The sequence below is a fragment of the Eulemur rufifrons genome, chromosome 15, assembly GCF_041146395.1.
Source record: "Eulemur rufifrons isolate Redbay chromosome 15, OSU_ERuf_1, whole genome shotgun sequence".
NCBI lineage: Eukaryota > Metazoa > Chordata > Mammalia > Primates > Lemuridae > Eulemur > Eulemur rufifrons.
The window spans coordinates 62,475,700-62,499,915 of NC_090997.1; the positions used below are offsets into that span (position 1 = coordinate 62,475,700).

The following is a 24,216-nucleotide window of genomic DNA, read 5'->3' on the forward strand; positions in this document are numbered from 1 at the left end:
GGTCTTGCTCTGTCACCCTGGTTAGAGTGCAATGGCATCATCATGGCTCACTGCAACCTCAAACTCCTGTTGCCCTCGATTTAAGATGAGGAAACCAAGGCCAAGTAACTTGCCCAAGGTTACAAAGCTGACAAAAGTTAGACCTAGGATCTGAACCTGGGCAGCTTGGGCTCAGGACTACCACACCATGATGGTCATGTAAAACAGCAGCTAATCTCAGCCCTGTGCTCTTCTTGAGGACTCCTAGGAAGTAGCACTGCTGAGCTTTTGCATTTAAGAAGGACCCTTCCTTTCTTTTTCTTTTTTTTTTTTTTAGAAGTGAGGGTACACAAAGGTCAATTTATGGAGGCAACTTCATCACTGGTCATGACCTCAGGGAGAGTGGACCAGTGACTTTGGAAGGCCTTTAGTTGAAAACTATCTTGCTTGATTTCAATAGTTGTTTAGGACAGGTGTATATGTTGAAAGGAGAGCCTTGCCTCTGTTGTTCTCAAACTTTCTTGTTATTTCTAGGAGAATAAATATGGGAACTTCCTTGGCCTCACACACTGTCAAACTTTTGGTATTCTACCTTTTTATAGGGTTGATTTCCTTTATTTCCGCCTTCTTTGAGAGGACCCTGTCCCATATTCTTTCTTGATTGGTTAGGGACATCTTGCTTCCAGATTTATGTTTTTATTGTGTACAAAAATAAAGCAATGGTTTCTGAGCATTAATTAATTAGATAGTTTTTGGAAAAGTAGCTTGATTTTTTTCCCTTACTTTATGATAAAATGAATGTTATCATATTAAGTGTTAAGTCCTTAAAAAGAAAAAGGACATGTTCATGGAAAAAAACGACACTGGGAGAAGCTAGTTCTTGGGGGCAGTCGGAAAGGCCGAGGGCCAGGACGCAGCCCTGCACGGTCCCTGAGGGTCGCGCCACACAGGAAGCAGGAGCAGCGGCCACACACACGGGTATTCACAGTGACTGTGGCCACATTTATATGCAGCCTTTGTGATTTGGGGAGAAAATATTATATTTGGTGGCCCAAAATAAATTTTGTGGTAAAAGTTGTACTCTTATTCTCTCAGTGTTTTGTTTTTTTTTTTAACCTTGGAATTTTGTGCAGATATTTAACAGTAAGTACTCTGAAGTATCAGCTCTAGCTAGAGAAGTTGTATCCTTCAGACACAGTTTCTACATTAAATATAACTTAAAAAAAACCTGAGCATACACTCCTGCTGTTGGCCAGCCACTAGTCTTTTATTTGGCATACAAAATACTTGTCATCTGGGGACTGCCTGAATTTACCTCCATTTTTTTTTTTTAACATGTAGACTATTTCTAAGAATAAAACATTTCCAGATACTGTTACTAATTTTAAAAATGGAAACAGGGCACACTGTGATGTAGTGGAAAGAACAGTGAATTTGTAAATTGTGAGACCTGGGTTCCAGATCTGACCCTACTATGTGACCTTGACACATCTGGCCAGTTGGGGACACAGTTTCCTAGCCTAAAGCTAGGCTAGCTACCAAAGGCTAGGCTTTTATGATGCAAGCACACCAGAGTTCATTCTTACTGTAATAGTGACCTCTTGTGGTATATATCCTTCATCAATTTGTTTTCGATTTGCAAAGTAAACTGGATTTTTTTGTTCTCTCTAGTAACTGTATTTCATATTGTTAGGCAAATATGATTTGTTTTAAAAAGATAAATCTTAGTTGGAAATCAGAGGTTGATTAAAACAGGAGATAGAGCACCAAACTCCATCTTATAAACAATTCTCTATGGTTTCTTCAGAAATTGTGTATAGCAGACTCTGGTCATTTACAAAAAGAGAAATGCTTTGGTGTTTGTACTGAGTGTTTTGTGTACTCCTCTTCCTCCTAGGGACCAGGGGAAGAGGTGTGCCAGGATCTTATCGTGCCCCAGCAGCTCAGACTTGAGCAGGCTGCAAGCCAAAGCAGGTGAGAAGTCCTCACACTCCTTCATCCGTGGTGTCTCCATTTGTAGGAAAAACGCTTGCCCCGAAGATGTCTGATATTGACTCACTGTTTGAAAACTCTAGGAACTTTGTCACAGAACAACTTTTATTTTTATAAGTATTCATTATTTTCACAGCAATCTTACCATTCTTATCATTACCCAGCTCTGATGCCTCAAACATTATAGATAACAATGATTTTACAGAAATTGTTTTGTAAAAGCATTTGGAAAGTTGTAAAACTTGACATTAACATAGTTCTTGGGTTCAAAACTTGAGCTCAAAAACCATTGCTCACTTAAATGGAACTATATTAACTATATTAAGACAGTCCTTTGGGACTTTAAACTGTTTAACTGAGACAATATGTAACAATGTAAACCACAGGCTAGAAATGATACAAAATGTATTCATGCAAAGAATATAAGCAGTTAGAAAAATGAATAATGTACACTTATAATCTTGAGCAAAATGAGTACAAACATAACATTAGATGAAAAAATTAAGTTGCAAAAGCAATGACATATATTGTTTATGGATACAGATCTAGGTGCTAAACATGTAAAGTCAAGTGTGCTAATAGTAACTACCAGATTTAGGATGGTGGTCACCCCTAGAAGGGGAGGGAGAAGGGAAACGGATGGGGAGGCACAAAGAGAGCTTCAGCTATATCCATAATATTTTATTTCTTTAAAATAAGGTGAAGGATAAAATATGGCAAAATGTTAATATTTGACTAAACTCGTTTGGGGTACACAGGTATTTGTTATATTCACATTTTTTGTGCATGTGAAATGTTATGACACCAAACTAATACTAGGTTAAAAAATTATCTTCAAAACTAATTTCTTTTTAATATGAAAATGACTTTTGTGGCCAGTGGGAATTTCTTTAGTTTTCAGGAAAAATTTTAGATATACTGATTTCCGAGTCAGCATTGTTGCTAAGGATTTAAAATGTACATGCTAAAAATATCAGCCAATCCAAACATTATGGCAGATTTTTGTGTCCACAACTGAAAGCTGTGGTTAACAACTATACCCACTGAGACAGCAAAATCTTCAAAAACATGCTGAAATTTTTGCTCAACTTACCTGATTTCCTGTTGAATGGTAATTTTTGTATTTAGCAAACTGTGAACCTAGATGAAAGTGCTTTTTAAAATAGTGGGTTGTTGCCCAAGCCTAATGACAAACAGTTTGTGTGTGTGTGTGTGTGTGTGTGTGTGTATCTTAAAAAGCAATAACATGAGTCTATGCTTCAGTTTCTATAGTAACTCAGGGATAGTGTATAGAATGGAGGTAGGGGAAGGTCCGAGTGGGTGAAGAGGGGAAAAGGTCGTAGCCAGATATAACTGCACACTCAGGGATTCATGGGGAAGGGTTGGAAGGAAACCCTTGTACCATAGTGTCTGGCTAACTTCTGTTCCAAGAAGAAACACGTCTTAGATATGCGTTCAGAAGGGCCTATGAGAGTTAAATAAACTGTTCTGTGATTTCTGGCTCACCCCTATAATTCACCTTTTTCTAGGGTAAACATGTTATTGGTTTTGTTTGTCCTGAGAAACAGGTTGATCACCATGGTTTCTCATAGAGTTGCTCTATTAAAGAGCATATTTCATAGAAGGTAAAAAAATGCTGACCTGAACTTATTGGGATTTAAACAGTATTTGTAGTAAATTTAAGTGTGTCATAAATATGTGCTTATTTTCTGGTTTTTCACTTACCTTTTTAAATGTTGGTTTTATTCATATACTTTGGACTTTGAATAGGTTAGTTATCTGGGAATATGAGCAACCTGTGTTTTTTATACTACTTGAATATTTATGTTTACTTTTAGACTCCATATCCAGAATTTATCAAAGTTAAGGCAGGCTCATAAAATTAATGATCTGAAAGATTGAGATGGTAGTCCACAAACCTTTATCTGCAGTTCCAAAATCCCCAAAGCTCTGAAAGTTAAAATTGTTTTCAAACTCATTTAGTGGCAATAAGTGACCAGAGATGATGGGAGCCCAATTATATTTTTGTTTCATTAGTGTGACCATTCATATATTTTGCTACAGAGTGTTGCCCCAGAAGACCCTACTGGGGTGATATGTAATATGCAATGTGTGCACCATCTTGCCTTTCTGAAATCCATACATTTTTGCATCCCAAATCACATCTGGCCCCAAAAGTTTTGGATAAGGGATTGTGAATCTGTACTGTGTAGACTGATTTTTGTCCTAAAGGCAATTCAACTTAGTATTTCATGGTGAAGCCTTATTAATGGGTTAGATAGAGTTTCTGAAACCTTGCTATTAAGACTGTTTATAGCACTGTAATGTTTAATTACAGTTGGCAACCCCTTTCTATTTACTTTTGCTGCTTGAGTGCTCTTGGATGCCCAGTGTATGTTGGTCATTGACGGTATATTTGGAAGGATTGATAAACGGCAAGCCTAGACTTGCTGTAACTGGGAGTGGCCATTTCTAACACACAGTGTTTACATGAAATTCTCTGATATTTATACATATAATTGAGAAGGGACTTTATTGGATTTCCCATTGCAGAGAATTTCATTTTAACTATGTTAAGAAAATGTTAATATGTATATTTACTAAGAGATATATATATGCTATATACACACACAGATTTAATATGTGTTACATATTTTTTTCTCTTTAAGAGTAATACAGTTGTTTTAGAGGCTTTGGAAAATGCAGAAGAGCACATAAAAGAAATTAACAACCTATAATCCCAATACTCAGAGATGACCATTGTTATCCCATTTTGCAGAGGAGAGGTAAAGCAACTGCCCAAAGTCAGCCAGCTAGTAGGTGGCAGAGCTTGGATTCAGTCCCAGACAGTGACTCTAAACCTGTGCTTTTAACAGGCTTTCCTGGTCAACTTGTCCTTTGTTTAGTTAAAACAACCTGAAAATATGCAAGCCATTTACCCTTTTGCTCCTCTATTTTCTCTTCTCTCTCTCTCTCCTTTCCTCCATCTCTCCTCTCTCTCTTTCTCTCAACTTCTGATTGCCACTATGATTTCAGACTCTTCATGTGATATTTTTAGGGTCCAGGCACCCACTGTGTGGACACGTAATTGGTACCAGGTCCACCTGAGAGGGCAGGGACTCCCTGACCTGGTACAGAGTGCCAGAGAAGGGGCTTCAGGGGTGGACTTCAGAGAAGGGGGAGGCTGAGGAATATGTCTCTAGCACCGTGCAGGGCCGCCACTACACAGCAGTGCCACCTCCGGCTAAACAGTATTTTACATCTTGAGACACTGCCTGTGTGAACTGTAATCATGATCTGCAGTTTCTAACGTGATTTACATTTCCCCCCAATGCAGTTTGCTGGGGGACAGAATAGCATAGAGGTCAAGTGCAAGGGCTGGGGTGCGATATGACCTTGGGCAGATAACTTAATACCCCTGGGCTCTACTGTCTTCATCTGCAAAATGGGGAAAATGTAGGGACCTCCTCATAGTGTTGTTACAAAAATGAAATACAGGCCTGCTGCATCTAGAGTACATGGTCAGTGGTGGCTATTTATTCTCCACAGTCCATGTTCATGGGCAGCATCTACTCTTGATGACTTGGTGGCATCACACAGCTGTCAGACACTTCAGAAGTGATTGCCTATTTGTTGGTTTAATCAGGGAAATGAAATTCATATATATTGTGAATTGCTAGATGCATGGCACTGGTTTCAGAGCCTTACCTATATCATGTCTTTTAATTCTCATAACCTTGAAGGCGAATATTCTCATTTCTGTTTTGCTGATAAGGAAACCAAGACTCAGGAAGGATGAGAAGCTAGCCCCCAGTCACCCAATGTGTCAACAATGGAGTTGAGATTTGAATTGAGATTTGTCAGCCCCCAAAGCCTAGGCTTTTCCCGCTACACCACAGGAAATCACTTGGCATTAACGCCACTGGCCCCACAATGGTGTGGACATTTTATTTTCTATAGAAAAGATAGTCCTTTTAGAAAAATTTTCATTAAACATTTTCAAAATCCTTATTCTTTACGTATATATACATAGTTATCTATTCTACATTACAAAGGGATAAGTTTAAGTAAAAAATAACTCAAAATGGTTTGCCTTACTGTCAATCAACATTTACAAAGTTTAATACTTAATGAAAAGTCTCAATCATATTTTAAAGTTCTGATTTATTTACATTATCTTATCTGGGTTTCACTGGGGCTGATTTGATTAGAAGCTCTGTAGTTCTAATTAGAAATCTTTGGGCTTGGGGGGCAAAGCGTAATTTAATTCTGTAGTTCATTAGTTTTAGTGATGAATAGCACAGACTTTTGACTGCTCCGTCGTAACTCCTTTCTCATGGCTCTTTCTCCTGCTCTGCATTTTTGAATTTCTTCTGCAGTCTCAAAAGCCGACTTGCAAGAAAAGGATACAGAAATAGAAGTAGACGAAGTCTTTTGGAATACAAGGATTGTTCCGATTTTGCATGAATTAGAAAAAGGTAAAAAAAAAAAAAAAAAAAAAGCTTGTTTTTGTTTTAAATCACAAATATCCATAGTTACGTATATGTTTCCCATTGCTCTGATATTTTTAGTATACTTTGACTGTCATTTCTATAAACATGTTCAAAAACAAATGAAGTCACCTATTTACCCAGTAATGTGTGTATTAAATATTACATGTAAACATAGTTTTCAGTGAGTAAGATTATGCTTTAAATGCACAAAGAGAGCTGACTTCTAAAATTCCCCTTGTGATATAAATTAATTATTGTTTCCTCTGCCTAAGGAAATGCTGGCTTAACCTCTTTAGGGTGGCTGTTCATCCTCGAGAAAGTAAAAGATTAAAACAGATTTCAGGCTTCTGAAACTAAGCCTTGTAGACTGGCATCCTCGACAGGTGTGCCTGTGGTTTCCTCGGTCCAACTGTGTGTATGTCCCACTCTCCTGAGGTTGAGCACATCTGTCGGGAATGCCACTTGCAGCATGAGAAGTGGCCTGGGATGTACCCAGCCTTGCCCTCTGAAGTCGCCCAGAAGCGAAGGCCCAGGATTGATGGGTTCCTGCAGGTATAGAAAGCTCGACAGGAGATGCCCCTCCACTTTCTTCTCCCCGTTTGCCGCTCCCCAAGGGGTCAAGTGATCCTCCTGCCTCAGCCTCCCAAGTAGCTGGGCCTATAGGCACGTGCCACCACACTTGGCTAACTTTTTAATTTTTTGTAGAGGTGAGGTCTCACTATGTTGCCCAGGCTTATCTTGAACTCCTGGCCTCAAGCCATCTTCCTGCCTCAGCTTCCCAAAGTGCTGGGATGACAGGCTTGAGCCACTGCATCTGACCAAGGATTTAATTTCTAAAGTTGAACCAGGCTCCTCTGGAGCTGTGGTCATAGCCCTAGGGCGAGCCCAGTGCCCGGCACATCCTCATTAGGAACTACTGATGAGCAAAGTAGCACGTGGCCATAGGAAGATGCTCTAGGAGAAGCAGGGTAAATGAACCCTCCCCAGCAACCCAATAGGGAAGTTATGCAAAAGACCTAATTGCTAAAAGATTGGTGCTTAGCTATGTTCATGGTTAATGTGGAAGCTCTGGTGCTGGTACTAAGCACATGACCACAGGGAATCACCTACACCCTGTGTACCACAATGTCCTCACCTGCCGGATGAGGGGGTGGAAGAGACTAGATTATCTCCAAAATCCTCTGTAGCACAAATCCTAAGAATATAAATGTGATGAGTTTTCTCCTCTGGAGTTACTAATTTTTGTCCTTATATTAGTTTGCCAGGTTAACTTTGGGCCCTTTATTTCATGAATATGTACAAAAACTAGTGAGAAGAACAATGAGTCTGGTTAAGGGTTAAAAAAGAAAATGTATTAGGAAACATTCAATGGAAAGAATGAGTCAGTATCTCAAAGGCCTATCTTGTGGGAAGTCTTCAGACTGAAGGATTTTTTTTTAAGAGATGGGGTCTTGCTTGTTGCCCAGGCTGGCCTCCAACTCCTGGCCTCAAGTGATCCTCCCACCTCAGCCTCCCAAGTAGCTGGGACTACAGGCATGTGCCACTGTGCCCGGCTCAGCCTGAAGGATTTTAAGAGGGTGCTGAGGGCTCCATCCACCACTGACACCAGCAGAGAGAACTTAGTAGGAGTTTGGGATTTGAAATGTGGATGAATCTCCTTCTCAGAAAGCTCATTAAACACTGAAGTATGGCATTTTTCTCCCTAGACAACTTTAAGAACAGCAAGTGGTGACAGTGCTGGATTATTTGACCCATTAAGATTCTTTTTTCTTTTTCTTTTTTTAAAAGTTTTTCTTTTGACATAATTTCAGACTTATAAAAAGTTGCAAGAGTAGTATAAAAAGTGCTGTGTGCTCTTCACCCCAACTCCCTCAATGTTAACATTTTTCCACATTTGCTTCTTGTCATTCTCTCCCTCCCTGCCTGGCCCGCTCTTTTTCTCTACTCCTGCCCTACCACCCCCACACCTGTTTTTTTTTTCCTTTTTTGAACCTTTTGAGAACAAGTCACCAACCTGATGTTCCATAACCCTGAGTACTTTGGCAAGTATTTTTAGAAACAAGAGCATTCTCTTACATATCTGGAGGTTACCATGCAATGCTATACAAATCTTACTCAGATTTGGCCAATTGTCCCAATAATTTCCTTTACAGAAAAAAAAAAATCCTGGATCACAAGTTCTAATCATTTGTCACATCTCTTTCACAGTCTTGACATATTTGAGGAATATTTTATAGACTGTCCCAGGAATTGGGTTCCTCTGGTGTTTGCCCATGATGAGAGCCAGGTTAGCATTTGGGGCAGGTGTGTCGCATCGGTGGTGCTGTGTCCTCCTCAGTGCCTCGTGTCAGGAGGTACCTGATGCTGATTTGTCCTGTTGCTGGTGATGAGAACTTTGATCACCTGGGTAAGGTGGTGTCTGGCAGCTTTATCCACTGTAACGTTACTGTTTTTTTCCTTTGTAATTAATAAGTATCTTGGTGGGAGGAGTTAGTCTGAGATTACGTTGCTCTCTATTACTCATCGAACTTTTACCACTGGTTTTAGCCCCTTTCGTATCTTGATAGCTCTTAGATTCAAGTTGTCTTTTGAGGCTATGTGGCATTTATAACAAACTAATTTGTATAAAGGCTTAATTTGATCGATAGTTTAAAATTAGACGCTCAAATCTTTCTTTTTAACTGGTTTTAAAGCTAAAACAACTACTGTTGGGTAGAATTGCCCAGGCTGAAGAGTTTGTGGAGGGAAGTATTAGAAAAATACCTTGAGGACCACCCACTGCCAGTGAGTGGCCCAGGGCCTGGACTTAGGGTTTGTAAAGAAACTGCCAGTCACAGAAGAATAAAACAACAAAACAAAAGTATTTAATACAATAGACTTCAGATTTTTCCCTTTATTTAAAGTTAGTCTAAGTCATTTCCCATCAATTCATTTATTTAAGTGCATAACTGAAAGACATTGAAGGTTACTTGGCTATTGAGGTTTAAAATTTTTTCTTAGATGTTATTGTTGAAAAGAGCTAAAAATGGCCTGAGTCATTTCCTTCTGCAGGCACACACTTCCTCTTTGTGGGCTTCTAAGAGCACATTATGGTATTTATTTAAGATTGGTTTCCTACTTTTAAATTTCATGGTGGAATCTATCAGAGTTAATATTTTTCAACAGAATACCTTATACCTTGTGTGCTTTTATTTCCCCTCATGTTGCGTTCCGTGTGCTGTTTCTTCCTGTATGCTTGTTAGTATGGCTACCACTTTCAAATCATAATTATAAAATAAAATATTCTGGGTCTCCCTGTTTCCTAACTAAAATCATCTTTTCATTCTCCTCTTTTCTATAAACCACCTCCAAATAATGGTGGATTTGGCAACACTTTGAGCTTTTGTTTTATTAGAGCCCTCTTTTCGCAGATGATGAGAAAATAGAAAAATATTAATCATTGTTTTCATCAACAGATATATTAGAAAATGAATATGTATGAAATTACGTTACAGGTTGTCTCCACAGTATTCTCTCTGTTCCATGTGCTGTTGATACAAATATATGTAAGACATGGTTTCTCCTCAGTGTGGCATATATTTGAGAGCACTGGGCATATAACACAACACGCACATATATTAGTGAAAACTAAATAGCAGTACAAAGTAACAGTTGTTGAATGTGGAATAGTGTGTCTTTTCCGGAGGAGCTAGAACATAAACAGAACCTTGAAGGACCAAAACCCGTAGGAACAAGGGCAAGAACATTCTAGGCCAGTAGAACTCTGCCAAGATGGACTGAAGGTGAAGATGCACGCGGCGTGCCTCTGTGAGACTGAACAGGGCACAGGTGGAGGTGGAGGGCATTTGGAAAAAGGAGATCAACTGAATTGGGTGCAATTCTACTCTGAATACACTCTTTGAAAGACTATGTATTCTAGATAAGCCTAACGGACTGATAAGTGAATAAGTCAACATGGTAGGAGATGGATCAAAGAGGTGAAAAAAATCAGGTAGATGGAAGTGATAAGAGAAGGGAAAAATATTGCTTAGGAAATTGAATATATCCAGGGAAATAATTATGGGGTTTTTACTTGCACTGTCTGTGTTTGACACACTTGAAAACTTGACCTTAATTAGTAAGTGTTGCTTTACTCTCTTTGCTCTGACAGAAGAAAACATTGAAACGGTTTGTGCTGCTTGCACACAACTTCATCACGCTTTAGAGGAAGGAAACATGCTTGGAAATAAATTTAAGAGAAGAAGTATTCTCCTGAAGACCCTATATAAACTAGTTGATGTTGGTTCAGACTTGCTCAGCCTTAAACTTGCAAAAATTATTCTAGCAGTAAGTTTTTCCTTCTCTGGTCTAGTAGACTATAGCACACAAAAGCTTTGTTTGTTGCTTTATTTGTAAATATTACAAGAAGATTAGAAATACAGTGTATTTGTTTAAAATCTTGAAAAAATTAAGGTAATAAACTGATATCCCAGAATTTGACTAGAAAGTATTATCTAAGGTACCAAGGCTGAGTTCATAGAAAATGTTCAAATGAACTTACATTTGGACTGTGACTAGGTTAAAAAAAAAGAAAAGAAAAGAAAAAAGAAAGAAAGCAAACGATAACAGTAACAATAGGCAAATATATTCAGAACAGTTGCTCCAGTAACTTGACTGGAGATCAGTATCAGACAGCACAGGCTGTGGTTTCTGCCCTATGGTTTCTGCTGGGTGCTTGATTCTGTCATATGATTTAATAAATAACTTAGTTTGGCCACAGACACAATGGCCAGGTGCTTTAGGAACAAGTGTGAAACAGAAAAACGGCTGTGTATGGTCATGGGAAGGGACCTCCGTGGTCATGGGTGCTAGAAGAAAAGGCCTGCAAGAAATAAAAGTCTGTAGAAACTTTGTCTTGAGCAAAACGATATCATTGTTTGAGGGGAGCACTTTGTTGTCACAGGCGTAAACGGTTTGAACCAAAAGATAAGCCACAATTATTACAGAACTTTCTAAGAGAGCCGTTAAACCAAATAAATGAAGCTTTGTTTACCTGGTTTCATAAAAGTCAAAGTTTTAATGTTAACACCCCATAATTTATAGAATTTAAACTCTTACAGTACCACAGTGAAGGTAAGTGTTGGCATACTTACTAATAGTTTAGTAAGATTGTCCACCATTTCTTATTTTGATAATGAGGTCTTTCATAAAGCAGAATATTTTTCTATTCTATTCTTTTCTTTATTTTGAGACAGAGTCTTGCTCTGTCCCCCCAGGTAGAGTGCAGTGGCGACATCATAGCTCACTGCAACCTCAAACTCCTGGGCTCAAGGTATCCTCCTGCCTCAGCCTCCCAACTACAGGCATGTGCCACCACGCCAGGCTAATTTTTTTCTATTTTTTGTAGAGACGGGGTCTCACTCTTGCTGAGGCTGGTCTCAAACTCCTGACCTCAAGCAATCCTCCCACCTTGGCCTCCCAAAGTCCTAGGATTATAGGCATGGGCCACCTCACATGGCCATAAAGCAGAACATTCTGATCGTATATTCTGTGTTATATTGGGAGAAGGCTATATTCTTATTTAGCTGTCATCTTAAACTATTAATTCTCTTTTTAAAAGCTGCGGTATGTGACGCAGGAAGCAACATTTCTTTGAAGTAGTGATTTCACTCTACATCACTCCAGGGCTCTGCTGGTGTAGCAGCCGGCCAGTGATTGCCTTTGCTATTTTAATCTGGATCCTAGACATTTTGTTCCATACCAAGCCAAAAAAAGAAAGAAAGAAGAGAGAGAGAGACAGAGAAAGAGAGAAAGAGACAGAGAAAGAGAGAGAGAGTGTTTATTAATGCTTTGCAGAGAAAATATCTTGGTTATTAATGGTGTCATTCAAATTGATTATATACATGGCACAATTTAACTATTTTAGGGCAAAAGGCTAAGTGATCTGCCAGGCAGTGAACACATTCTGAACTAAACATATGATTAGATAAAGCCCTGTCTGTGACATTGACTGCCTTGCTGAACCAGGGGCAAGACTCTAAACTCCAGAGAGCAGAGTTGGGTAGGTTGCCTTCTGATCAACTACAGAACCAAAAGGTCAGAAGGAACCAAGTCCAATTTCCCATCTATGGCCGGAATCTCCCATAACATTCCAGGTAAAATCTTGTTTAGCTTAGGCCTTGGTGGTGGAGTTCTATGTAAATTTTAAAAGACCACATCATTAGAACAGTTGAAGAATTAAAATCAGCAAAAACTAAAGATGTACAGGACTAAGAAGTTTTTTACGAGTTCTTTCTGCCAATATTTAGTCCATCTATCAGTTTAATATATAGTTCAGATATTTATAATTATTCATAGTTGAAAACATTCAACAAGCATAATGTTAGTTGTTTTGATTTCTTGCATTCTTTGGTTAAATAGGGGCTTGCCAGGCAGCCATCTTAATTTTAATCTTTGTATCAAAAACTCTTACAAAAATATATCAGTTTATATTATGATTTTTTAAAGAGTACAAACATATACAGTATGAATATGACTATATTCAGGAGGGAAAAAAATCTAGCATTCTATGTACAGGGGAAAAAACAGACAAGAAATACCAATATGTCAACTGTGATTATTTATAGTGGTAGCATTATGAGTCATTTTTAAACTTCTCTTACTTTAGGTTGCCAAATTTGCTTTAAATAGGATAAACTATTAATATTGTTAACATAAAAAGAAAACTACCATACCTCAGAGCCTATTTTGTGCCAGGGACTCTTCTTGACATTGGAATACAAGTGAACACTAATAAAATAGCCCCTGCCTTCTGGGCTGGCGCTGTAGCGAGGGACGTGGGCAGACAGGCAGTAAATACAAGTGTCGGCCGGGCGCGGTGGCTCACGCCTGTAATCCTAGCACTCTGGGAGGCCGAGGTGGGCGGATCGTTTGAGCTCAGGAGTTCGAGACCAGCCTGAGCAAGAGCGAGACCCCATCTCTACTAAAAATATAAAAGAAATTATATGGACAGCTAAAATATATATATAGAAAAAATTAGCCGGGCATGGTGGTGCATGCCTGTAGTCCCAGCTACTCGGGAGGCTGAGACAGGAGGATCACTTGAGCCCAGGAGTTTGAGGTTGCTGTGAGCTAGGCTGACGCCACGGCACTCACTCTAGCCTGGGCAACAGAGTGAGACTCTGTCTCAAAAAAAAAAAAAATACAAGTGTCAAAGGGTGCTGAGTACTACGGAAGAAAATAAAGCAGAGAAAAGGGAATGGAGAGTGGTAGGGAAATTGTTTTTATATGATAATCTACTTTCCATGCATAAAATTTAATATTTTATTATCTTTTCATGTCTTGCAGTTGTAATTTTATAGTTATGAATGGAGAAGTTACAGGATTTGCTTTGAATGCTTTGAATTTGCTTTAATTTATAGCAGGCTTGGAAATTGTGGGTGTCTTTTCTTTCTTTCCTTTTTTTTTTTTTTTTTTGGTTGATGTTTTACTGGAAACTCTGATGCCAGTTTTGTTTTTTTTTCTTTGCAACTTTTTACTAAAAATGTAAGACTTGGTGGCTGAGGAGTGAGTTATAGTCATTCATTTATTCAACAAGTTTTATTAAGTTTGGAACACATGCTACATGCCACACATAGAAATAGTAATAAATCATGGTCTTTGACCTCAGGGACTCACAGTCTAGTAGAAGATAGTCAACTAATTCAAGTATATTCCCAAATAATAAAAATAATATATATTTCCATTGATAAAGAAATGTTTTTCTGTTTTCTTAAGTCAGCTTATGTTCTGGGGTTTTAAACAATATTATTTTAAACACCTAAATCAAAAAATTTTCTTAAAGTTCCCATTTCCATTTTTCCTCCTGAGAACAGAAGGAATCTCTATTCTGTGACGGTTTTTGAGGCTTGCGCAACAATGCTTCTCAGACTTCAATGTGCACATGAATCCCCTGGGGATTTTGTTAAAATGTGAATTCTGATTCAGTAGGGCTGGGTGGGGCCTGAGATTCTGCGTTCCTCGTACATGCCCAGGTGATGCCAAGGTGGTTCTGCGACCCGGCTGAGGTACACACTCCTCAGTTACAAAATGGGAATGACAGCATCTGATTTGCAAGGTTGCTCTGAAATAACTTCCATAAAGGGTCCGGTGCAGGAGGGGCAGGCAGAGGCCGCGCAGTGGGCAGAGCTGCCCTCCCTGTGCCTCCAGCATGGGGCTGGCCTGTCCATCTTGGTGTCTCCTACAGCGAACAGCACCATGCTGGGGACACAACAGGTGCTCTGTAATTATTTGTGGATCAAACACAGAATGAATCTTTAACAAGTATGTCTGACAAAGTTCTATTATCTTTTTAAACTAACTGAAAACTCATTATTGATAAGCATTATTAAAGATAACTTTAAAGATAGTTTTTAACAATAATAATGACCTATAATGCCATCCTTTTCAGACAGAAATTTTTGTGTGTTCAGATGACCTTATTCCTACATATTTTTACACTGTTGCAATGAGGGCACATAATATTTCCATCTAACAGTAGGTTATAAATGTTTTTCTTTTTAAACATAGTGTTCACAGTTATACTTTTTTTGTGACAGCTGAATATGAATAGTATTGATGTCCCACAATTTATTAGACCATCCCCTAATACTGGATATTTGGTATTTTTTTTGTTTTTATTTTTTACTACATTAGGTAAATTTACAGCTAATTATACCATTTGATTCATTCAGTCTTCCTAGACTATACTTTTTTTATAAGAAGTGTACTTCCTTATTGCCCCTGTATTTAATTTACTTAGATATTTTTGCATGATTTAGAAGGTAAATCTCAACTTTGAACATTACTTGTGATCATCTCAAAGCATTTCAGAAATAGCCTTAAAAATAAATATATATGTATTATCTAATTAAACAGTATTACTTTTTGATTTTCTGTTACACAAATGATAATGAGGGCAATATTTTCCCTCTGTCTTCTCTTTCTTCACCTCCATTATATATTCTTTTCTAAATTGGTTTAATATGTAATTTTGGTATTCATCTTCCTTTACTTTTGTGTTTTAAAATAATTATTTAATTAAATTTATTAACTTTGTCCTATCTCCCTTTCTTCCTCATATACTCCTTTAAAAGTAATTAATAATCTCACAATGTAATGTGAAACTCTCTGAAGAAATAAATGCTTATCATTAAAATGTTCTTCCTCTAAAGATCACTTTATTATATTTACTATAATTGAGTTAATTAGATACCATAGTTGACAAATATGTGTCCTAAATTTTTCTAAGTTTTGATTTCTTTAGAACTTTTCTTTATGTTTAAAAATACTCCTGCTGTACTTTTAAAATAGATGTTTGTGTTTTTTTTAAATATGGAATGTCTTTATTTCCCTCTGCAATAGAAATATGTTTTCTTTCTCTGCAGCTTAAAGTGAGTAGAAAGAATCTTCTTAATGTCTGCAAACTTATATTTAAAATTAGCCGGAGTGAGAAGAATGATTCTTTGATTCAAAATGACAGCATTCTGGGTGAGTATCATTCAGTGCTACCATAGAGCAAATGTTGTACTTGAGTACAAATGAAAAGTTTAGAGAGAAAATTTATAATTAATGATAGCAGGAATATTTTATTTTCTAGTAAAACGCAGAAGTTATGTGATGTTCTGTCCTTCTCTGGGATTTCCACATTCAGTTTAATGCATCCTTTGATAGTTTCCTTTTTTTATTAAATGCCTGTAGTAACATTATGTGACTTTACAAAGTGTTCACTATTTAAAAATTCATCTCCTGGACTTGGATTTACTATTAGAAAAATTCATTTAATAGTATTTGACATAATTGAAATTTTTAGTCCTTTAATATAGTAGGAATGACTAAAAATTGAAAGACATCCATAACTATTATAGAAATCTGACATCAAAATATTTCAAATATGTGGGTAGAGACACTCTATCTAGCTCATAATGCCTAATTCTTTTTCCTTAATTTTTTTTTCTCATGAGCCATTTGGAAAAGACTAATCCTTGACATACCCCTAGATAATTAAGATGCTTATTAAATAGTTACCTAAGTGGAAATCTTTTATGCATTGATTTTGCTGATATAAGAGAAGACATGTGTTGGAAAATACTTTAAGTTCTCTTTTTGCAACATAGGATAAGTGATCTCTCTCTTTTTTTTTTAACCTCAGTAGACAGGGACAAAATCAGTGCTGAAAGAAATGTCTAACATTGAATCAGCTAACTAAGAATTATAGACTGAAAACAAAGAAAGATTCTAACAAATGATTACAGTGACATTAATAAAATTAAATGCGAGATATTCGTTATTAACCTTATTGGAGTTGCCTGGATTACTCCTAAAACCTAGTACTTATATTTGGATATTCTTAAGTTATTTTGGGAAAGGATGGATGTCATATTCAAATTGTCTTTTTCTATGGTGATTGAGATTTTTTAAAGCTCCAATCTTGGTTAACTTCCCATTAATACAGCAACAAATATATTCTTAAAGGTTTGTTGAAATTTAACTCTTAAATTGCTTTAATCATTCTATAGTAACTAAAAAATTTTATAACTAAAAATAAAGGCTGATAAATATTAGTAAGAGGCAAGGAATGGCATTTAATTAAAAGAATACTTTCTCATTTATAGATTAACAATCTCATCCTTTTGCTGACATTGCTATTGTAGAAATTTGTCTTAGCTAAAAGTAAGCTTTTCTCTTTATAACATATGAGTAACCCTTATCGAGCATTTGAATGTAGGTTTTGATGAAGATATTTTACAAATTGTATTTGATGTTCACATACAAGTGCTTTAATATATTTCTCTCCAGCTGTTATACTTGTATATTCATAATCATCTTTGTCACAGAATCATTATTGGAAGTACTGAGAAGTGAAGATCTGCAAACTAACACTGAAGCTTTTTTGTACTGTATGGGAACTATAAAATTCCTTTCTGGAAATCCAGGGTTTCGTAATGAAATAATCAGCAAAGGTGCTGTGGATATACTGATGGATTTGATAAAGCAAATAAGTGAGAACACCAAGAAATGTGGTACCTGTTCACCTAATTTGGGCCACTTGTTAGTTCAGGTAAGTATTTTACTTGAAAAGGTTAGATATGTAAAATTAGTTTTCATGTTACCTAATATCAGTTGCTATTTAAAAGAATGGGTATATGAGGGGGCCCTACAGTCAGGTGAGGGTGCCTGGCCTCAGGGATCAAGGGTGGCCACTGCCCCATCTCTGGCCCATCTCTGCCCCATGGGTGCCAGATGCCCGTTGCCCGGGACAGGCTATTCCATGGGTTTCACAGAGCAGCTCTCCACACAGCATACAGACATTCGTTTCCACTGCTCCACAGAGAAAGCAGGCCTGGAAGAATGAAAAAATTACAGCTGTTTGCAAAACAAATGCATGTTATCATCAGAATTTTAACAGGCCCTTTAGAGTTTTGAAGACGGTCCCGGCCTGTACATCGTTTATGATGACTGGCAGCTAATGTCATGACTGCTGTATCTACAATGATGTTGAGTGGACAGTCATTGAAGGGGGTGTGTAGACAACATGCAGCCCTGAGATTGCAGGAACACAGGTAACAAAACTGGGTACATTTACTATGACCATAACAGGAAGACAAATTTTGTTATGTGTTAGAGTTTTATTACTTCTTTAGTGGCAGATTAAATTTCATAGTTAAATTATTTTCATTGGAGCACCTCCAGCTCTCATATGCTTTTTTAGATGAGATTTTACCCTTTAATAGTCTTTGCATATCAAATAATAGCATTTCTGATATAATAGCTCATGAGATTTGAAATGTGCTTGTCATTTAATGAGGATTTATTAAGCATTCAGAGTACTCTAAGCCATTGGGAAAGGGTGTTAAAAATTAGATTTAGGCCCTGCCTTCAAGATGCTTAAAATATTTATGATGATTATTAATTTTGGACTTTGTGCTCTATCTCCATTTTGAAGTCATGAACGATACAAAATCCTACTGGTATGCTATGTTTTGGCTAAGAAGACTTAAGAAACATTATTTTCATGCCGCCAATGTTATTGAATCATTCAAATTTTTCTCTCAGTGAAAATAGTTATTTCCGATTATAGAATGATTATCTCTCCTGTGAAAATGTACAAAAGTAGAAGGAAGAGTATAAAAATCACCGGAAATATTTTCACCTTGAGATAACACACTAACACACCTCCAACATTTTGGCAATCATTCATAAACACATGTATAATTTTATATAATTTTTGCTTTTATCATGGAACCTGTTATGTTTAATCATCACTTTCATTTGTTTTCTCTCACTCTAGTCCTTCCCTGTTTCTCCTTCTGGTCCATCCAGTTAATCAGTGTTGTTAGCACTGATGTGTTTAGCACCTTTTAGTACATACATAGGTTTTCAAAAATGGGAAATTTTATGTGTATCTCTTTCCTCACTTAACAATACACAGTAAAAATCCCTTGGTTAACTCTTTAGATTTATTTTATATATATAAATAGTTTGTCGTTTGCATGAAGTATATCACTGTGTGTTTATACATATGTATGTATATATGGTCACTTGGTATAAAGGAGCATTGAGCATTGAGTATTATTGTGACCAAAACTACATCCAGTCAAGAAATGGTCCCTCTGGTGTGCCAGTTAGTATAGCATATGACTCCCTGCGTTCCTCTTATCTTTCCCTTTCCCCTGGATTCAGCATCCTCAGGTGCAAACTGACTCACAGGGCAGATGCCCCTCTCCTCCCCCAATATCCGTGCACCCCTCTAGGGGGCGCTGCAGAACCTTCTCCTCACTGCCCACAGCCACTTAACACCACCTCCTGATGACAGTGGGTTCTGTCATTGTCTCCAAAGCCTTCCTTTGAACCTGCCTAGGATCTGGCATGGGCGGGGCCTCACTTGGGTCACAGTCAGCACCCCACCCCCTTGTCCAGCAGAGGAAAGTGGAGCCCATTGTCACTTCCACCTGAGAACATGCTCCTGCCAGGGTCACCAAATGCCATTCGCATCAACCATATCACTGTGTATGCGTTTACAGATTTGGGGAGGAAGGAGACATTGTTTTAGGCTTTGTCATTTGCAGAATCTCCTGAAAGAACATTTCCTCCTATTTAATTCAAACAAAGAAAAGCTGTTTTGTATCATCTGAATGATAAAATGTAAGCAACACTGACTTCACTACAAGAGCAGATGAAAACCTCTGCTCTTGTGAATGTGTAACATTAACTGATTTTTTTCACCAGCCAATTCATGGGCAAATTCAGCCAGACAGATCTGGCCACAAACTGAATTGTTTATTTATACCAGCTTTCAGAACCTGGTAACTCCAGCTCATGAAGCATTTTTAAAAGAAGCTTTGTTCAATGGAAAAATAAATAATTTACTTGTGGTTGTAATTATAACAATACTAATACAGTAATGTCTGCAAGCCAGAGAGAATATGACAAGGGCATAAAAAGATACAAGCAGACAACGCCGGATGGTGTGACTGCCTCTCCTTTATGACTCTCCACCCGAGAACCTCAGTAGCTTTAGCACACCTTCTGCGGACCTCACCTTACACACCTTAGTGTGCTGTCGCGTCTGGTGCAGTGCTAGAGCCGTTCTGTTTCCCTAAAGCAGCTCTGCCGGAGCCCATCGCAAGAGTGGAAAACATCTTCTGAAGGTGGACTCTGAAAGTTGGGCAGGATTTGCGAAACTGGGACAAAAGGATGCTGAATGCTCAAGTAGGAAATAAACAAGGTGTGTTTGCGGGTGCTGACGAGGTAGGGCTGTCCAGAGCAGAGGCGTTCTGTGGTGGAGCTGTGGGAGGTGAGATTCGATGGCACAGTCGTGGGGCTTGTCTTGAGCACCAGGCTGCGGAGAGTAGCCTTGGCGCAACGGGGAGAGGTGGGAGGTCACTGCGTGGGGATGACGAGATGAGATCGGAGTGGCAGGAAGATGAATGTGCACAAGATATTAAACTGATAAAGACCAAAAAGCTACAAAGTGATGGGAGGAGAATGTGTCCATGGTACATGACAAATTGGAGGGCTAAGATTCAGAAATGGTAGCCCCGATTAAGAGGCATTTCTGTAATTAGATTTTAGACCGATTGTGATAGAGATAAAGGAATGGATGTGAAAGAAAAGCTCCTTCATAGCAAATGGACTAATGTTGCTTAGAGGAAAAAATACTACAGTGTTGAGCTTTGGAAGGTTTTCTTTGAGTTGTTTCTTACATGTATGTATGTGTATACATACACGTATGCCTATATTTATCATCCTGTGGCTGAAATCAAGAGACATTCATTTCACAAGTGTTTGTGGTGTGGCTACTGTGTGCCAGCCATGGCTGGGTGGTCGACAAGAGAGCTGCCATTAGGCACCTGCTTTTTGGCGGCCCCTATATCCAGGTAATAGTATTTCAACGCCTTATTCTTCCACAAGACCGTGGTACCTCCACATGGCCAACGTTGCATTCAGTTCTGCATGTCAGACTGTAATCACATTCTGAGAAGGCTGAGATGCTCAGAGGAACTGAGGGGCCACCTGTGCACCAAGTCGAAGCATTCATACTCCCAGGTGGGCAAAACTGGAGACATGAATTTATCTGTAAAGTCATAAGAGTAAAGCAGGTTAAACTGCATGTTCACTAAATTCCAAAATACTAGAATTTAGGGAGAGCTCCCTGAAACTCGGAAAAGGAGAAATATAGGCCAGCTGACAGACAAGGCCTCTAACTGCCAGTAGTAAATTACATCACCCAAGGAGGTGACACCTGGAAACAGGGATTTGTCAGTGTTGATCGAGAATGGATTATCAGGAGGTGTTAGGGTTCATCTTTGACCTTTAAAGGCCAATAATCAGGAAGGCATAACACCAGAGCTGAGGAAAATTCCCAGAGTCACCTCCATCAGAGTCTGTTTTGGTCTCCACTGTGCCCCTTGCTGGGGAACGGAGAAGAGTCTTCTGTGTCATAATCACAAGCAAGCCCTGTTCTCCCCGTGTCTCATGTGTCCTCTGTGTCTTGAGAACATCGTGTACAAAGCTGCTTTGCTGTAATTGAGGAAAATCTCAATGTGCTTACGTTTACAGCTAGGTAATTTTTGGTGTATAATGTAACTACTAAAACTCAGATTGACTTGGAACTTGCATTCCTATTTTTTGGATTCATTTGTATTTCCAAACTTTTTTTTCTTTATAGCCTGACCCATTTGATTTGAATTCAATCCTTGGAGAAATGCATTCTTTCTCTGCTTTACAGATACTATTTTTGTAGTTAGCACTGTTCTGCGGAGCCCCAGGCAACATGGTTTGCTCTCCCTCCCCCATCCCCTTTCACTTCTCTGGCCTTGAACCCTGCAGGCTCCTCCCCAGAGGCTCCTGCAGATCCAAATCCTTTCCCCTCTGCGCTCAGTACCCCACCAGTGTCCTGTTCTCTTTTCTAAATGGAAGTCTCTCGGGAAGGTCAATCCTTTCCTTCCCCCTCTCTGGCCCTTCCCTTTGTTTTTAGAGTTTGGGGAATAGAACAGTGAGTTGAACAGAGAGGTGACTGAGACAATTTGAACCTGGATGGTTCAGAAAATAAATGATATCATTAATAAAAATTAGAGATTTATACAAGGGAACTGGATTTGGCGAGAGGAGGGAAGGAAATTATGTAATTAGCTTTAATATAAAACTTTAAGGTGCCAACAGAATAGCCAAGTGGACCTGTCAAGTAGGCAATTGGAGTATGAGCCAAGGCTGAGAAGAAAAAGCAAGGCCAAAAATACAGATTTAGGATCGTCTACGTGAAAGTGATAGTTGAAGTCACGAGAGACAAAGCCATGACCCAAGGAGAGACTATAGAAAGCATAGAGGGCGCTGAGGACAGATTCTGTAAAATGGCTTCATCTGTGCAATGGGAAGAGAAAAGGAAGTGACCGGAAAATTAAGCACAATGTATGGGAGTGGAAATTTTCCAAGCAAGGATGGGTCTGCCTTGGCAAATGCTGCAGAGAGCAGACAGGGGAAGAGGAATTCAGCCACTCTGTAAGGAGAGTGTGAGTAGGCGGGTGGGGTGGGGTCATGCTGCAAAGGATCCATCTCCTAGCATGCTTTCTTGCTCTCTTCAAAACTTACCTGATTTCTTTTTTAAATTATTTATTTATCTATTTATGTTTTGGTTATGGAATTACATGATTTCTTTATCTCTATATTTTTAAATCAAAAGATATTTTGATATAGTTGATTTCTTTTTAAATTTGAAAGCCCTAGAGTGAGCTCCCCACTTTGGCTGATCTGGGTCCACTAGGGTGTTCAGCATTCGTCCTTAAGAACCCTGAGGGTCCACTGGGCTCTGTACCCCTGTGTTGGGGCGTGGACCAGTGCAGAGTGCTCTGCTCTGGAGTCCACGGCCAAGCCGGCCGCTCAGCTGGGGGCCCTGGCAGTCCACTCGCCCCCGAGCCTCACTTTCCTCATCTCTAACGGGCTCACTGCGCCTGCCTTAAAGGGCAGTTGGGGAAATGACATGAGATGATCTAGTAAAGCACCTAGAACAGGGCATGGTGTGGAGTAGGCCCTCACCAGAAATTTGTTAAGTAAAAAAAGATCAAAATTACCAAAACCCGAAGCTTCAAAAAGCAATTACTTCTGATGAGAGAAAATTTTAATCGCAAGAAATTAAGATGTCAGAGTTCAAGACGGATTTCAAATCTTTGATCTTTTTTTTTTGTTTGTTTTTCTGGCTTTGACAAGCCACATGCAGAGGAGTGCTGACGGAAACTAACACTGGAAGGCGTGTTGGTTACATCGCCGACACGGGTACCTACTGGACCCCAGGCTCTCAGAGCCGGTTACTCTGTGCTGCAGGACTTGGGGGATTTAAGAGAGGTCCTCAGCTGAAGTCTGGGGATTCAATTAAACAGCGATTTAAGTTATATTAGTAATTAAGGGTTATACCAAAGTGGTTGGGGGCTTTTCAATCTTGCTTTAGTTATATTTAGTAGCTTTTAAATGTAGAGATTAATACATTTGTATTTAGGTGTCTAGAAAATTAAATCATTATGAGTATGCTTTCGTAAGCTGGAAATTATGTTAATTCTCTTTCTGTTGCTTAACCCTGTGTGTTGGAAGCCTACCTCCTCAGACCATGAAGTCAGAACCAAGGCGGCAGCAGCCACCCAATGGATTATTGGAGGAAATAAACTGTGTACCTATAAAATGGGAGCAAATATTCCCATAATTATATTTCTTAAATTCATACAGATAATTTTATTGGAGGTTTGATAATTAAACAAAAAACACTTTAAAGCATTTCTTTTGAAGGGTTTGCTTTAATAAGAAGCAGCAAATGAGGTTATTTCTTATTGTTTTCATTAAGGTATAATTTACAGTGCGATGCTCGGATCTAATGTGTTTGATGAGTTTGACAAAAGTATGAAGCCATGTAGCCCAGACCCTTATCAAGATACAGAAGATTTCTATCCCCTCAGAAATGTGCTCCCACCTCTTCTCAAAACCCCCAGGGGGAACCATTTTTCTGATCTCTTTCACCATAGATAAGCTCTGCCTGTCCTGAAACTTCATATAAATGGAATATACAGAGTGTACTTTTTTGTGTCTGGTACTTTTTTAAACTTTTATTTTGAACTAAGTATAAATTCACAAGATGTTGCAAAAATAGTACAGAGAGGTCCTGTGTACCCAGCACCCAGCTTCTCCCAGTGGTGACGTCTTACATCACTGTCGCACATCATCAAACCAGGAATTGATAGGGACACAATGC

General features: G+C 38.6%; 1 protein-coding gene across 2 annotated transcripts in view; it reads left to right on the forward strand.

Annotated features, from left to right (window-relative positions):
* ARMC2 (armadillo repeat containing 2) overlaps positions 1–24,216 on the forward strand; it is a 100,453-nt gene that overhangs the window by 30,872 nt on the left and 45,365 nt on the right. For both annotated transcript variants that reach the window (XM_069488294.1, XM_069488295.1), the window contains 5 exons: positions 1,877–1,953; positions 6,351–6,449; positions 10,615–10,790; positions 15,869–15,971; positions 17,318–17,541. In XM_069488294.1, the coding sequence (XP_069344395.1) occupies positions 1,877–1,953; positions 6,351–6,449; positions 10,615–10,790; positions 15,869–15,971; positions 17,318–17,541 (679 nt within the window). The remainder of the gene's footprint in view (positions 1–1,876; positions 1,954–6,350; positions 6,450–10,614; positions 10,791–15,868; positions 15,972–17,317; positions 17,542–24,216) is intronic.